Source organism: Apium graveolens, chromosome 8, assembly GCF_009905375.1.
Source record: "Apium graveolens cultivar Ventura chromosome 8, ASM990537v1, whole genome shotgun sequence".
Classification (NCBI taxonomy): Eukaryota; Viridiplantae; Streptophyta; class Magnoliopsida; order Apiales; family Apiaceae; genus Apium; species Apium graveolens.
In genome coordinates this window covers 260070562-260086093 of record NC_133654.1, presented here as the reverse complement: position 1 = coordinate 260086093, position 15532 = coordinate 260070562, and the positions used below count along the sequence as shown (strand labels likewise).

At 33.9% G+C, this 15532-nt stretch overlaps 2 protein-coding genes and 1 pseudogene across 2 annotated transcripts; 2 read left to right on the top strand and 1 right to left on the bottom strand.

The window, feature by feature from the left end:
- Positions 1-4507: 4507 nt before the first annotated feature.
- Positions 4508-8784, top strand: LOC141678955 (phosphoglucomutase, cytoplasmic-like; annotated as a pseudogene).
- Positions 8785-9570: 786 nt separating this feature from the next.
- LOC141680776 (uncharacterized) lies at positions 9571-10026 on the bottom strand. The gene has a single exon (XM_074486902.1). The coding sequence runs from the start codon at positions 10024-10026 to the stop codon at positions 9571-9573; it is 456 nt and encodes a 151-aa protein (XP_074343003.1).
- Positions 10027-11549: 1523 nt separating this feature from the next.
- LOC141680775 (uncharacterized) lies at positions 11550-12200 on the top strand. Its single transcript, XM_074486901.1, has one exon. It carries the CDS (start codon positions 11550-11552, stop codon positions 12198-12200), a length of 651 nt encoding a protein of 216 aa, XP_074343002.1.
- The last annotated feature ends 3332 nt before the right edge of the window (positions 12201-15532 follow it).

Below are 15532 nucleotides of genomic sequence, written 5' to 3'. Positions count from 1 at the left end.
AAGCACATATACTCACACATCACAACTCATGTCTGATCATAAAATTTTTCCCTTTTTATTAATATTATTCCTCTTTACGCATACCGGGTCACGTTTTGCTTGACGGCCCGACGCTCAGCGTTTCAATTACGCTTCACAATTCACACGTCACTAGAATGCAATACTTTACTCAAACATTTAATTTCACATAATAACACATATTTCACATTTTAAATACTTTAATCTCTTTTTAGGACGGGTTCCGTTCTACCCGACGGCCCGACAACACAGCTTAACTCCTAAGCTGACTCTTTAAATTGGAACGCTTCTATTTACGCTCCCAGATACTAATATACAATATAAACAATTAATCATCACTTAATCACATAATTTATAATCACGACACATAAATCACACTTTATTCATTAATTACATCACAAAATTCTCAGTCGTCACATATAATTCTACAAAAAATAACAATTTATAAAAATATGTTCATAGATTCATACATACAATATATATATATATATCCATGTTATCGGGCTTAAACTATATTATTGGGCTTAAAAAGTTGTACGATGTCGGAAAAAACAATAACACACCCACTCCTAATTCTGAATTGACCTGTGGTTACTTAAAGTGATAGTGACAAGCGATTGCAAATCACTGTCTTGTTGAAAGGGCAACTAAATTACAATCATGCATGGGCCATCAAGTAACTCATCAAGAAACTCCTCAAGAAGCTCAAACTGCAGTTACAAAAGTATATTACTGTTACTTAGTAGCAATAATCTTTATACGAGGCATTTTTTTCAAATGTAAAAGTTGTTTAAATGTTTCAGATAAAGTGAAACTTGAATTGTAAACCAATTTAGTTTTGTTTTGTTTGTTTAAAATGCAATACTTTTAATTTTCATTTTTGCTAAATTTCGTAAGGATTACAAATGATCCTGATAAAGAAAAATCATTTGCCATAGGATTTGTTTTATGAGAGACTAGAGGTGTGTGTATCATTATGACGATTGGACATTATATTGCCCCGGTTCCAATTAGAATTTGGATATCATATTTTTTTGACATCCAGATGACATATTTATTACCACAATTGAATTGCATCTACCATAGTCTAAGATTTTACTTTTGACAGTCAAGAAAGGGAATGAGATTGAGACTGGAAAGTTTCCCTTCGGGCCGGAGGATGGTTGATTTGAGATATATATTTTTTAGTTTTTGCTAAATTGGAATTGAGATATTTGCAAATGTTAGTTTTCGTTTCTCATCCTTGTTTCCTGAAATTGAGGGCAGCGCTTGGAATCATTAACTGTCCAAAATTTTTCAACACCGCTATTGACAGATACGATAAAGAAATGGTTCTTTTTTTATCATAGTTTGCAGCTTGCAGTTGGTTCATCAGGTGCAACACTGATTAACGAACATGGCAATATAGTCGGCATTCAGTCAGGGGAGATTACATCTACATACTTAGCAACGAGTGGTGAACCAGTCTCAGATGCACTAAACTCGAAGAGAGAAGATACTCATGATCTACCATTTAAATTATTCGTCCTATATATAGCTGAATTAGTCTATGGATATCAGCACCTACATCACATTAGAACCATCCTTTGCGACCTTAAGCAAGTTGTGCATATCAAATATATCGATAAGGTATGCAAGTGTAAATTTGTAAATATCATGTCTTCCTTTTGTTTTCCTTATTTATCTTGCACATGTTTATTTAGATATATGGTCATGTAGAATGCTTGTAAATGTGTGAATATCATATATTCCTTTTGTTTTTCTTATCTATTATGCACATGCTTATTTAGATATATTGTCATTTAGAAAACCTTAAAAATATTTGATTTGGTTATGTTAATCTTCAAGATCATATTCTTCTATATTTGCATATTCCTCATGAAGGTACTTCAAAAATTTCTTCAAAAATATTTTACCACCGACATCAGCAAAGTTGGGCTCAATGATCTACTTTAACTGTACATCCCAATTTCGTTAGTTCTTTCAAAAGGTATGTATGTACATTACAATTTGCGAATGGTGGGGCTTTTTCCGTACTATTTAATTGCCAATCTTTTATTGCTAGAGATGAACTCTTAATAATATTGTGATGTTAAAGTAAGTCTTTTTAGATATTAGTTTTTGTCTTATTTTTTAGTTAAAGTAAGCATGCACAAGTAATGTTTTTTTTTTGACTTGAGAGGTTGGGTTGTTTTGGCGAAACTGATGTTGCTAATTTAGACTAAAACTGGAAGGGGTCGAAAGCAATGATGGTAAAATGTTTGAGATGATATAATTTTAATCCTATTGACAGAGCCACTTGCTATATTGTCAACATTTTTTTTGTTAAACTCTCTAGCAAGTGACTCTAATACTTGTGTGCTTAATTTGATTTATGAATGAGTAGTATTCTACTAGTATGTACTGACTTGTGGTTACTTGAAACAGAAATCTTCACGTACTGGGGATGACCTCCTTTTACCCCTACTCTGGTTGGCCCCTCTCAGCTCATCTGTTGTCTCCTCTCTTCTTATGCTTTTGACCCCCTAGAACACTGACATATATCATATATTTCGGGGTGTAATAAAAGTTGACGAAGCTGCTATTCTTAGTGTTCATGATGGTGCTTTTGATCCCCTCTAGAGTACTGACATATATCATATATTGTGAGGTGCAAAAATAATTAACGAAATTGCTCTTCTTAAGGTTGATGATACTTTTGATTCCCCCCAGAATACCGACATATATGAAATATTACGGGGGTGCAACAAAAGTTGATGAAACGGATATTATTAATGAACATGTTTAATAATGGAGAAAATTTGCTACTATTGCATAGATGTGAAACAACGACATGTATGATGCTTGTAGGATTGATAATATTTGGTAATGATTGATATAATAATCATCTGCATGAAAACCACAATACAAAAAGAACCCTTAAAATTAACAAAGAATTGATCAAGTTATTCATTGCATTGCACTAGTACAATATACTAATAAATAGATACGATCTACCGAAATTTTAGTTTATCCATCCAAACAGATGTATTCGAGGTGAAATTATAGGAGTGTCTTTAAGTTTTTCTTTGGCATTCACTTTGAGTTTCGAGTCTTTATGTATCAACTTCTTCTCAAATTGAAATGGTTGTGGATTCCAATTGTAGAGTTTGTTATGGTCCTAATGAGGGGCTAAATATGCCAAGGGAAGCATCTGAGAAGGAAATTAAAGCTGCCCATAGGAAGCTTGCTATAAAGAAATCTTTTATCACTCTCTCCCTCATGCTATGCATCTATGTTGTTCAATATATATTTTACAATTTGCGAATGAAGGTCCTTTTTCATACTATTATATATGCAGATAAGGCAATGTTTTGTTGCTAGTAATGAACTTAATCCAACTAAAAATTGTTGCTTTATTGGTCATGCACAAGCATGGGTCTATTTAACCTTCATCGGTCATAACTTGGTTTTGGAAATTTCATAAGTCTTTATTGTGTCTGATGTTAGCTGTCCTGAAGATAATTCATGTTGGTGAATGAAGGTAGCTCTGATGACGTTGATTATTAATGTTGTATGTTTAGTAATCTTTCAAGAAAAAGAAAGAGTGAAAGAGAATGTAGTTTGCAAATCCTGATGATGATAGTGACTACTACAGCTGGTAATGAAATTGCACTTTTTTTACAGGTATCCTCCCGACAAGAATGGCAGTGATGCTAAAGTTTCAGAACTTTTCAAGGAGGTAAAGTATAGTATGGATACCAATGTGGAGAAAAGAATACAATTTGATGATGTTGGATTTAAGGTAGTTCTCTACACAAAAGAAAATCCTTTATCTATATGTTCTGAAGCTCTAGAATTATTTAGCTGTAATATTGCTTTTTATTTGCTAAAATTAGTCTTTCACATATATTCTCACGCAGGATTAAATTTAAGCTAATTTGAGAAGCGTGGGATAGTAGAGTATGTGATCTGATTTTTTGGGCAACAATAAGTGAGAGCCCAAATGCTCTATCAGGAGTAAAAATACATATAATATGTTCTTGACAGACACATCATTGAGAGTTATCATTTTTGGACATTCCCAAAAAAAACAATAATAGCCTAATGGACTGATTTTCACATAATTTGAGTGTTTAGACCTTCCTAGCTAATAATTACTAATTTTTACTTGACCTTGTTCATTATACAAAGTTCCTTTGCATACCCAGGCTTATGTTAATTTAATCTATTAAAAGTCTGGTCTTTCTTGAGTGGGATTATATGTGTTGTACTCTCTACTTGCAATTAATTAAGCAGCAAAGTTTAAAAGATTTTTTTGTTGAGCTTGCCAAGCTTCATAGGAACAGTACCTGTGTATAATTACACTTTTCATTGAATCATTTTATCAGGCTCAGATGGAGAATCATCTATTTCTTAACATCTTTTAATAAAAGGATGTTAGATTTTTGTGCTTATTAATTGGTGTGATTTATTAATATGTTGACAATATTTTTGTGGTATCTTTCAGATGAAAATATGCACACGACCTCATTACTTGTATAATTTTGTCCAGTCGACCCTCAATGCCCTTTCAGTAGATAAAGTCAGAGGTAGGGGTTTTCCCTATTCATCTTACAAGTTCTTTATTGCATCCCCCCAGACCAATAGTTTGAACAAATTCAAATCAGAATTGAACTATAAAATTATAATTAAGCAGATCTATTTCATTGAGGTCTGTCATGTAGAATTTATGAATTTTTAGTTGATAGAAGTTCTGTGGGCCAAAAGGCTTGTTCAATGAGTCTTCTATATTAAACAGTATTGGTGTTTGGATTAGAATACTAACTATTGTTATGTTGTCTATAATATTTCAATTTTCTAATAGGTGCTACACTTTTTGTTTCTGGTGATGGACGCTACTACTCGAAGAAGGCTATCCAGGTACTTTATTTTACCATTCAAACTTATAAAATGTTACTGTTTAATCTGATTTTTTGACCCTTTTGCACAATGTTTGCATTTAAAACTGGCAGATAGTATTCAAAATGGCAGTTGCAAATGGAGTAAGGTGTGTATGGGTTGGACAAAATGGAATGCTATCAACTACTGCTGTATCGGTTGTCATACGAGAAAGGATAGGGGCTGACTGGGAACCAACCCACATACATACTAATGTACTGCATATTCCCTTTTAGATAAATTTGATTAAGCCAACTTTTTCCTGAATCTTTGTGATCTTGGAAATATCAATCTGAACTTAAAAATGAATTGATAAAGCAATCACATCTAAACCATTTTTACTATTCCAAAATATATCTACCTTGTTTTTACTTAAAAAGTGTATCACAAGTTTTAGCTCCCTTTGATGGACAATAAGGGGAAGCTTATATTGATGACACTTTCAGCTTTATTGCATACCGGACAACATTCTAGGCTCATTTTTGTCCCATACTTTTACAGGACTTTGGTATTAAATATAATATGGAAAATGGTGGACCTGCTCCTGAAGGAATTACAGACAAAATCTATGAGAACACAAAAACAATAAAATAGTGCTTGATTGTTGAAGGCCTCCCTGATGTATGACCTTCATAATCTGCCTTTTTTTCAAGGATCTCATCATTTGCATACATGACACAGACATGGTTAGCTAACAGTAATTTTTTGTGGTTCAGGTGGATATCTATATAGTTGGTGTAACAAACTTTGAGGGTCCTGAGGGTGACTTTCATGTTGATGTATTCGATTCTGCAAGTGATTATGTGAAATTGATGAAGTATGTTATCAGTAAACTACCTTGTTCTTACTGGAATTATATCCACTGATACTTGAATAGTATTAGTTATTCTCGACATGGATGCATTTAATTTCTTTGAATTGGTTTTCCCCTGATATAAGGAATTTATGCCTTCACTTAATTGCTTGTTAATTAATATTCAGGTCAATATTTGATTTCCAGTCTATCCAGAAGTTAGTTGCATCTCCCCAATTCTCATTTAGGTATTTAGCTAGTGGCTTGGTCAGAATTTAGGGAAATCATTTTCCTTTAGTTTGTTATTCCTTGGGCTATATATTGGGTCCTAATTTTTTTTCTTTTCCCATTCTTAGTTATGATGCACTTCATGGAGTTTCTGGTGCTTGTGCTAGACTCATATTTGTTGATGAACTTGGTGCACAGGAGAGCTCATTGTTAAACTGCATGCCAAAGGTTTTTTGAGGTTGTTTAGTTACTTGACTGTTTCTCATGTAGTTCAGAGTTCAGTTTGGTTCCTTAATAATTAGTTTCTCTTCTTTTGGTTGAATTTCTGCAAATAGGAGGATTTTGGCAGATGACATCTAAATTCCAATCTGACCTATGCAAATGAATTAGTAGTGCGTATGGGGTTGGGTAAATCACAGGCTGAACATGAACCACTTGAATTTTGTGCTGCTACTACTGATGGTGATGCAGACTGTCACATGTTCCTTGGTAAAAGGTAGCTTATAGCCTTATTTTGGTTATTTATTACAACTCTTGACTTCTTCACTTCTCAGTTTCCACTTTGTTTCATAATGCCAAGTTTTTTGTGACTCCGTCTGATTCAGTTGCTATTATTGTTGTAAATACAGTTGAATCAATACCTTACTTTTCATCTGGTCTAAAGGAAGTTGCCAGGTTCTATCACTCACCCTAGGATCTTTTGTTTTTAAGAGTTTATCTGTCTACTTGTGCATGTTGGTTCCTGAAGTTCAGTGATAGGCACATCACATATGCCTCATTACTCTTGCCCATTATGATTTGATCTTTAACAACTTAATCCTCATATCTTGATATAGTTTAATCACTTTCCAGAATAGCTTGTTCTTCACTTCTAAATTTTAAAAACCCAAAGAACATAAGATGTCATATGTTTTTGCAGGAGTATGCCTACATCAGCTGCTCTTGATGATGTAGCTAAGCATCTAAACTTGAAGTTCTTTGAGGTATTTATTGTACAAATGTTGAATTAGTTATAGTCCTCCCCGCCCGCCATTTCTTTTTCCCTCTAATAATATGCAGACATAATGATATTAATCCCTATTTAAGGTGCCCACTAGATGGAAGTTTTTTGGCAACTTGATGGATGCTGGTATGTGTTCACTGTAGGGAGAAGAAAATTTTAGAACTAGTAATTTTCTATATTTCTTATACTCTCGAGCGCTTGACACATTATCAAGTAGCATTTATAATATTCAAGTTTATAATCCTTATTCTACATATAATAGGTTTAGATAATATACATGAGAAGGATGGAATTTGGATTGTACTAGCTTGGTTATCTATTCTTGCTTACAAGAATAAGGAGAATTTCAGCAAAGGAAAGCTTGTAACTGTTGAAGACATTGTTCATCAGCATTGGGCTACGTATGGACGACACTATTATACACGATATGATTATGAGGTTTAATGATCTATACTTTCTAGAAATATGTGTCCAATAACATTACTGATTAAAATTAGTGATTTTTATCTTACTGATTAAATTGGTGATTTTATCTACTTCTGCTTTTTCAAGAATGTTGATGCAGGTGCAGCAAACATACTGATGGTACGCCTAATCAAATTGCAATCTTCTCTCATCAGTGTTAATGAGTATGCTTATCTGAATTTGTGATATCTGCTAGTTTCTTATAAATTATAACAATTAACGTAATTTTCTTTTATTTAGTTTTGTTTGTTCCTGCAAGTATTATATGCTTTTTGTGTTGTAGATTTCTGATAGAATTTGTCTATGGCTAGCTAATTTTGATGCGAGATGTCCTTCATGCTTTATGTATTAAATTAGATAGTTTGTTGTAATAAATGAAATATTGACGCCTTTCCTTTGCTTCATGTTTTTAGAAGACATAGCATTTCTTGAAAAACTCCCATAAAAAATGGTTATTGGAATCATCTTATCCTCTTGTTTTTAGATTTTGCACAACGTCCTGATATGCTTTGCGGCCACATTATGGCACTATGTTGATTGTTTGATGATTTAATATTCAAGAAAAGGTAGAGCTTAAACCAGATTCCCTCGTCTTATAAGCAATTTCCTCTTAACCTTGCCAAAGTAATCATGAGATTTTGGTGTAGCCCTTGTACAATCCACTTCATGAAATTCCATGAAAATTCCCAGAACGAATAGTAATGTTGTTATGTTGGCCAATTGGGCTCTGGAAAATGATAGTTACAGAAAGAGAACATGATAATGTGGACTCTTCATATATCAATCCATGCCTTCAACTTTGGAAAGGCAACAAATTTTATCAGCTTTTTATTTGATATTTTTGTTGTAGCATTGTTAAAGGAATAAGTTCAGATGTGTCAAAAGTTTCCAATGCCGATGAATTCAAATACAAAGATCTTGTTGATGGCTCTATCTCAAAGCATTTAGGTGTTAGATATCTTTTTGAAGATGGATCACGATTGGTAAGCCCCTTCTAATCTTCAAGCTCAATTAACCTTTGGTGTCTATGTTTTATAGTTCAAGGATTACAAGGTATTTGTTAAAATTACATTTGTACATTTTCCATTTATCTGAAACGGGTTCTGAGCATGCTACTATTCATCTCTATGTTGAGCAATATGTAAAGGCTTCATCTAAGATCGGAAGAGATTCTCAAGAAGCACTTGCTCCTCTGGTTAGTAATTTTAGTCTCCCCTCGTATAAATCGGAAGCCCTACTCTGAAGTGTTGTTTTATTTCTGATATAACTTTCCGGTAAATTACAGGTTGATGTTGCTCTTACGTTGTCGAAACTGCAAGAATTCACTGGCTGATCTGCCCGGACTATCATTACATAAATACATATTGTTACTGTCAACATTGTATTGGACGTCGTTTGAAATAGAAAATAATTGACGTTATGCCTAGACAATGAATATGATCCATATTGCCTCTTTTAGTGCGCTCTATGTGGTCGCCATCTGATTACACAATTGTGGGAAGGTTTTGTTAATCAGATTATAATTGGCCTATCACTACAATGATACACCAGTATCGCAAGGTCGCATATAAAGAGGAAGTGATTACACATATTCTAATGACATTCACCAGTATCTGTAGAAAAAAGAACTGATATATGCATTACGTAGAGAGAATAAAACAAAACAAACTATTTATTACTTCCATACTTAAAACTGAAAGGGATACATGCATATATAGCAGACGTAGTGTTGTTAACCACTACTCCTAAAAATTCTCCACTACACTGGACTCTCTTAATAATGTTGAAAACAAACTCACGACTAAGCCATCTCATGTAGACTAGGATGACAATTTATTTAATTTAAAACAACTAACTAAAATAATAAAATAATAAAACAAGTTTAGATTAATTTTCCAACAATCTCTCCCTTAATCTAAACTTGTCTCGTGCAATCCTTCTAGCCCGTATGGCTTTTAAACTGAGCCCGTATGACTATTGAACCGAGCTCGCATGGTTATTGAACTAAACCCGTATGGCTAATAATCTGAGCCCGTATGGCTATTAAACTGAGCTCGTATGACTAAACTTATGACTATAATAAAGCTGGTTCATCATCCTCGACGACTACCATGTTTACTTCATGCCTCTTCTCTCTTTCCCGTCATGATTTGCTACGTTCTGACGCATAGTGTCCCAAGGTGTTACAATTGTAGTACCTGATCCCACTCTTGTCACGGAAATAACCACCTCTAGTTCTTTGATTCTGAGATGCCAAGAGAAGTTGTTGTCTGTCTGCGCTCTCAAACCTGTCTTTCATCCTCTCCTCGTGAGCTTTAAGATGACCCACTAACTCTTCAACCGCCATAGCTTTCATGTCACTGAACTGTTCGATATTTGAAGCTATCTTGATAAATTTATCAGGGACTGCACGTAGGATCTTCCTCACAACGCTTGACTCCTCCATCACTTCTCCAAGAACCCGTATGTTAGTTGTTATCCCGCTCAGCTTCATACAAAAATCATCGATATAATCTGTCTCCTTCATGGTAAGAGACTCAAATTCTTCTTTTAACGTTTGTACCTTAGCCTCCTTCACTCGCTCTGCTCCTACACACATCATTTTAATGGTTTCCCAAACTTCTTTTGCGGTTTCTTTCTCAGCAATAATCAGCAGTACTTCTTCTGACACGACTTGGTATATAGCTACAAGAGCTATCTATACCTTCCTCTCATCAACAACAGTCTTTGGGTCTCCTTCGAGCGTACCCCAAACACCTTGTGCCTTTATGAAAACCTTCATTTTCATGGACCATGTTGTATAGTTACTTTTCGTTAGTATTGGATAGTTTAAACCCACAGAGCCTTCTTTTGTCTTGGTTGTCTCCATGGTTACGTTTGTGTGTTTGGGTTGATATTTGGGCATACACCACCTGGAGCTTTGATACCAACTGTAGAAAAAAGAACTGATATATATATTACGTAGAGAGAATAAAATAAAATAAACTATCTATTACTTCCATACTTAAAACTGAAAGGGATTCATGCATATATAGCAGATGTAGTGTTGCTAACCACTACTCCTAAAAACTCTCCACTACACTGGACTCTCCTTATAATGCTGAAAATAAACTCACGACTAAGTCATCTCCTGGAGACTAGCATGACAATTTATTTAATTTAAAACAACTAACTAAAATAATAAAATAATAAAACAAGTTTAGATTAATTTTTCACAACAGTATCGTGAGGTCGCATATAAAGAGGAAGTGGTTAAACATAACAGATTTCTTCCTTTATTTTTGTTGCAAGTCTAGTAAAACAGTTATCTCAATTTTCTATGATTTATACAAGCCTAACAATGTTTGCACTGGAATTTGAGAGATGGAGGTTCACATGCTTGTACGACAAGCCTAACGATGTTTGCACTGGAATTTGAAAGATGGAGGTTCACATGCTTGTACGGCATATCATATAATTTAAAGTATTAAGCTAGTTCTACTATCAACACTCGTAGTTCATAATTTGAAAACTTGGTCATGACATGCATATTGCATCTTAATATTTAGTACTCCCTCTGTCTCATTAAATTCTATACATCACTTTTTGACACGCTTTTCAATACTCCTTTAAAGTATAATTCTATAATATATTTTTTTAAAAAAAATTCATGTATAAAAGTTTTATGTTTAAACTTTTATTCAAAACAAAAATTAGAAAAAAACTTTACGAAACTATATTTTATAGAAGTCTCGAAATGCGTGTAAATAGTAAATGTAGATAAATCAACGGGACAGAGGGAGTACTTTTTTTTCTTTTATCTTGATATAATCTGATTTTGGATATAGTAAAAAGACGAGATAAGGCAAGTAAAAAAAGCACTTTGGAGCATAAAAGCACCGCCAAAGGCTCTCCATCTGGTTTGGCGAGCTTTATCAGGTACCCTTCCAACTCTGTCTCAGCTTCGATATAAAAAGGGTTTAGGTTCAAGCAAGCTGCCCAACATGCCAGCAGGAGGAGGAGTCCATCATGCATTTTCTGGTGCAATGTCAGTACGCTAAGCAATGTTGGTCGATTTTATTACCGGGAACTAAACCTATAGAGGCCCCTGATTTCCATTCATGGTTGGTTTCTTTGTTAGACATGGTGGACAGGAATAAATTTGTTGAAATAATCTCTCTCTGTTGGTCGCTTTGGAGAGCTCGAAACGACCTAGTTTGGAATCAAAAGCACAGAAGGTTCTACAGAACAGTTGCAGCAGCTGAGCAATATCTTGCACAATGGATTGCAACCCAAAACAGAGTTTTTGTAACTCCTCTTCAGCCCCAGGTAGAAGGAGATGGAGCCACTATTTGGGTCAAGCCTCAATCGAATATAGTCAAGGTGTCGGTGGATGCAGCAGTTTTTGTAAATCATGGTGGTGTGGGTTTTGGATTAGTGGCCAGGAATTCAGCGGGGGAATTATGTGAAGCTCAAGCACTGTTCAAACCAGGTCCGTATTCTCCGGTGGAGGCAGAAGCTATGGCGTTCAAGGAGGCCCTGAGTTGGACGGATAGACGGGGATGGCATGATGCTGTTATTGAATCTGACTGCTTAAGGATGGTGCAAGTAGTTAGAAGCTGTGTTCTCATGAGGTCCTATTTTGGTTGGATCATTGAGGAATGTCGGTGTATCTTACAACGGTTGAACAAAGTTAAGTTATCTTTTGTCAAGCGATCAGCTAATATGGTTGCCCATCAGTTGGAAAAGGAATCATATTTTCTGTCTGGCCGCACGTTTGATAGGCACGTTTGATAGGTTTAATGTTCCTAGTTCGATTCAAGCTTGTATTGATTTGGATTTGAATGCTTAATAAAATCCTAACTTTCTGTAAAAAAAAAAAAGCAAGATAATGTATGCTCATCAAGCAATTCAAAATTCAAAGCAATATAGCATAGGACATAGGATATTATTGTACCTGAACTGAGTTATAAAATACGTACGTAAGCTTTTTTAAATAGTTGTAAATACAGAATATTGACAATTTAGCGTTTATATCCGTAAAGATGAAGTTGGGGCGGACTTCCTACCAGACCTGCACCCCCATTTGGCCCACGTGAAAATGTTAGGCCCGTTAAATAGCTTCTTTTTCCATAGTCACATACTCAGCCCATTTCACGGTCACATACTCAGCCCATTCCACGGCCCTTTTCACTCAGATCTCTCGGTGTTGCAGTGCATACATACAGGTAATTCAATGTTTATTATTCACCAGTGTTATATTTTATTTTATTTTGCTAAATAAACCCGATATACAGTTTTCTAAAATTTACTTGTTTTATTTATTTTATAATTTTTTAATATATATATATTTATTGTAACTTATGATGTCATTGCAATATTGTTTGTTTTTATGGTTTGTTATAATATTATTACAGCAAATATATATATTGAGAAATATAAGATATTGAATTTAATTATATTTTTTCGTTATTATATAGCTCTATTATATACTAATCATAAACTATATGGGATTGTATTAGAATTTAGAACATTGTTGTCGCATTCTATTTTTTCCTAAATAACCAGTGTTATATTTTACTTGCCTATAGCCCGATATACGGTTTTCTAAAATTTACTTGTTTTATTTATTTTATAATTTTTTAATATATATATATTTATTGTAACTTATGATGTCATTGCAATTTATTTTTATGGTTTGTTATAATATTATTACAACAAATATACATATTTTGAAAAATATAAGATATTGAATGGAATTATATTTTTTCGTTATTATATAGCTCTATTATATACTAATCATAAACTATATGGGATTGTATTAGAATTTAGAACATTGTTGCCGCATTCTATTTTTTGATTAATAGCATAATAATGAATCATTTTCTAGTTATAATTGTATTAAGATATGGAAAATGCTAGAAAGCGCAAATTTTTTTTCCCAATCCCAAATTTATTGTGTCACATAAATAAATGACAATATTCATAATAATAATATGGAACCCCTCATGCATTTATATGCGGCCACAAATCAAAATAAGCAACGTGTCAACCATGTCATTAGCTAAAAATTTTGGGAAAAATATTTAGGATACGTAGCACTACTCTTAAGATATATATAATCTTAATGATCTATTTTTAAAAATATGATATCAACGGTTGAAATTATTTTGACGGTACATAATCAAAAATTTTGTATAGAAAGTCCCTTACACATTAAATATAAATGATATAATTTTCTTTAATGTAAACCACTGTTTCTTAAAGTATGAAGTATATATAACATTGAAAAGTTCCGAAGCTCCTTGTTGGGATGATGCCAGTTAAAATGGCAATCTCATTACCAGCAAGTCTGTAGGGATGATACTCGTGAAAATGGTAATATCATTCAACAAATTCACAAACGACACTAAAAAAAATTTTGGACGATTAACGTACATTCAACTGTTACTAACTTTCAATACCACTGACATCACACAATCGCAATATTAGGTGTTTCAACACATTAGAGCAGTCAAATTTCAATCACAGAGTTTAGCAGACAGAAAAATTACTTGAAATTTAAAACTGTTAATGACTTGCATAATTTGTCCATAGGAACTATTGCTGGCTTCTTATCAATTAAACCAGCTTGCTGTACGAGTTGGAGAGCATTTTTTCCAAAAAATTCAAGATGATCAATATGAAGGGCATATCAACCATAAGTTGAGTAGCAATAGGAACAACTAATAATATGTTCAAGATGGTGCACAGAATCAGATATCACATATCAGTGAACAATCTGCAAGGAAAACAAAACAGAGAAGCGATTCCTGCAATGCTAGATATTAGATAACACTGACTGATTTGCAAAATAAGAAAAATTAAGTACACGAACAAACTTTTCCCATTTTCTTCATTGTAGGTACTTAAACTCACCATTTATCTTCTCCTCTACCTAGCAACCTTTTCTCTAAACAGGAGGATCAACAACTAGGGTATTGCCGTATTGTCGTATTGGGTACTATTTCTATGTTCGAATTGATCACCAAATTAGCATGGTCTTCTGTGTTGTTTCCGGTTCACACGAGTCTGGGAACCCTGAAGTCTGAACCCTTTATGATCTAAGAAATAAAATCATTATGTTCAAATTATGTAAAGAAGCCTTTGCTTCGGAAGAGTTATCCGGTCTCAGTTAAACCAAAGCTTATACTCCTTAATGTTCCTCAAGTCATATTAGGATGATTAAAAGACAAAAAATACGTACAACTCAGCCTCATTATCTCACAAGTTGCAGGAGAGCTATCAAATATCAGGAACTCCATAATAAATAGAAAAAAGCGTTCATCAAATTCAAACCTATAAAGCAAATAGCGATATTACAACCACCGTTCCAGACTTCCAGGAACTTCTAAACAAAAAAAACACTCGAAATTGTACCACAACCAACCCGATTCTAAACAGTAGTTTAATGATTAGCTAATAAATTATTGATAGCAGCAAATGCATTCAACTGACTAAAACGCAAAAACATTAGGACCACACAGGGACACAGGAAGAGGAGAACACATCAAGTGACTTGTGGTTGTTAATTAAGGAACACATCACAGTTGGCAACAATAAGCCATGGTAAACATCAATGTAGATGCTACATCAACAAAACCCAACAAAGGATAAGTATCAATCACATCTTATAGGAGATCAAAACATTTCAACAAAGGCGAAAATGGAAAAACGATGATATAGTGTCAAAGATCAACGTGAAATCAACATCAAAGAAAGAAACCTCAGTAAAGAATATATGATGATCAGTTAACACTTGCAACAAAATGGTAATTAAGCAAGCCTATATGTAACTGAACTTGCAAATTAAAATAAATTCATCGAACTTAAACAACTGATTATTAACATTACAACCACGGTTTTCAGGAATTCCAAGAGCATATAAGGATTGAGTCCATGTTAAACGATTCTCACAGGTGAACAAGACAGGTCTATATAACAATACAGACAATGTAACAAGGCACGAAAACATAAAGTGACCAAGTTTTAACTATATATCAAGTAATAGAATTTCCGCGGTCACAGCCAAGGCTACATCTCCTAGCAAATTCTCCAGCCTCTCCACATATGTAGCAAGCACTTGC

Bases quoted from the DNA above. Each gene is read 5' to 3' on its own strand.
- LOC141680776 (XM_074486902.1), bottom strand. From the start codon at position 10,026: ATGTGTGTAGGAGCAGAGCGAGTGAAGGAGGCTAAGGTACAAACGTTA.
- LOC141680775 (XM_074486901.1), top strand. From the start codon at position 11,550: ATGGTGGACAGGAATAAATTTGTTGAAATAATCTCTCTCTGTTGGTCG.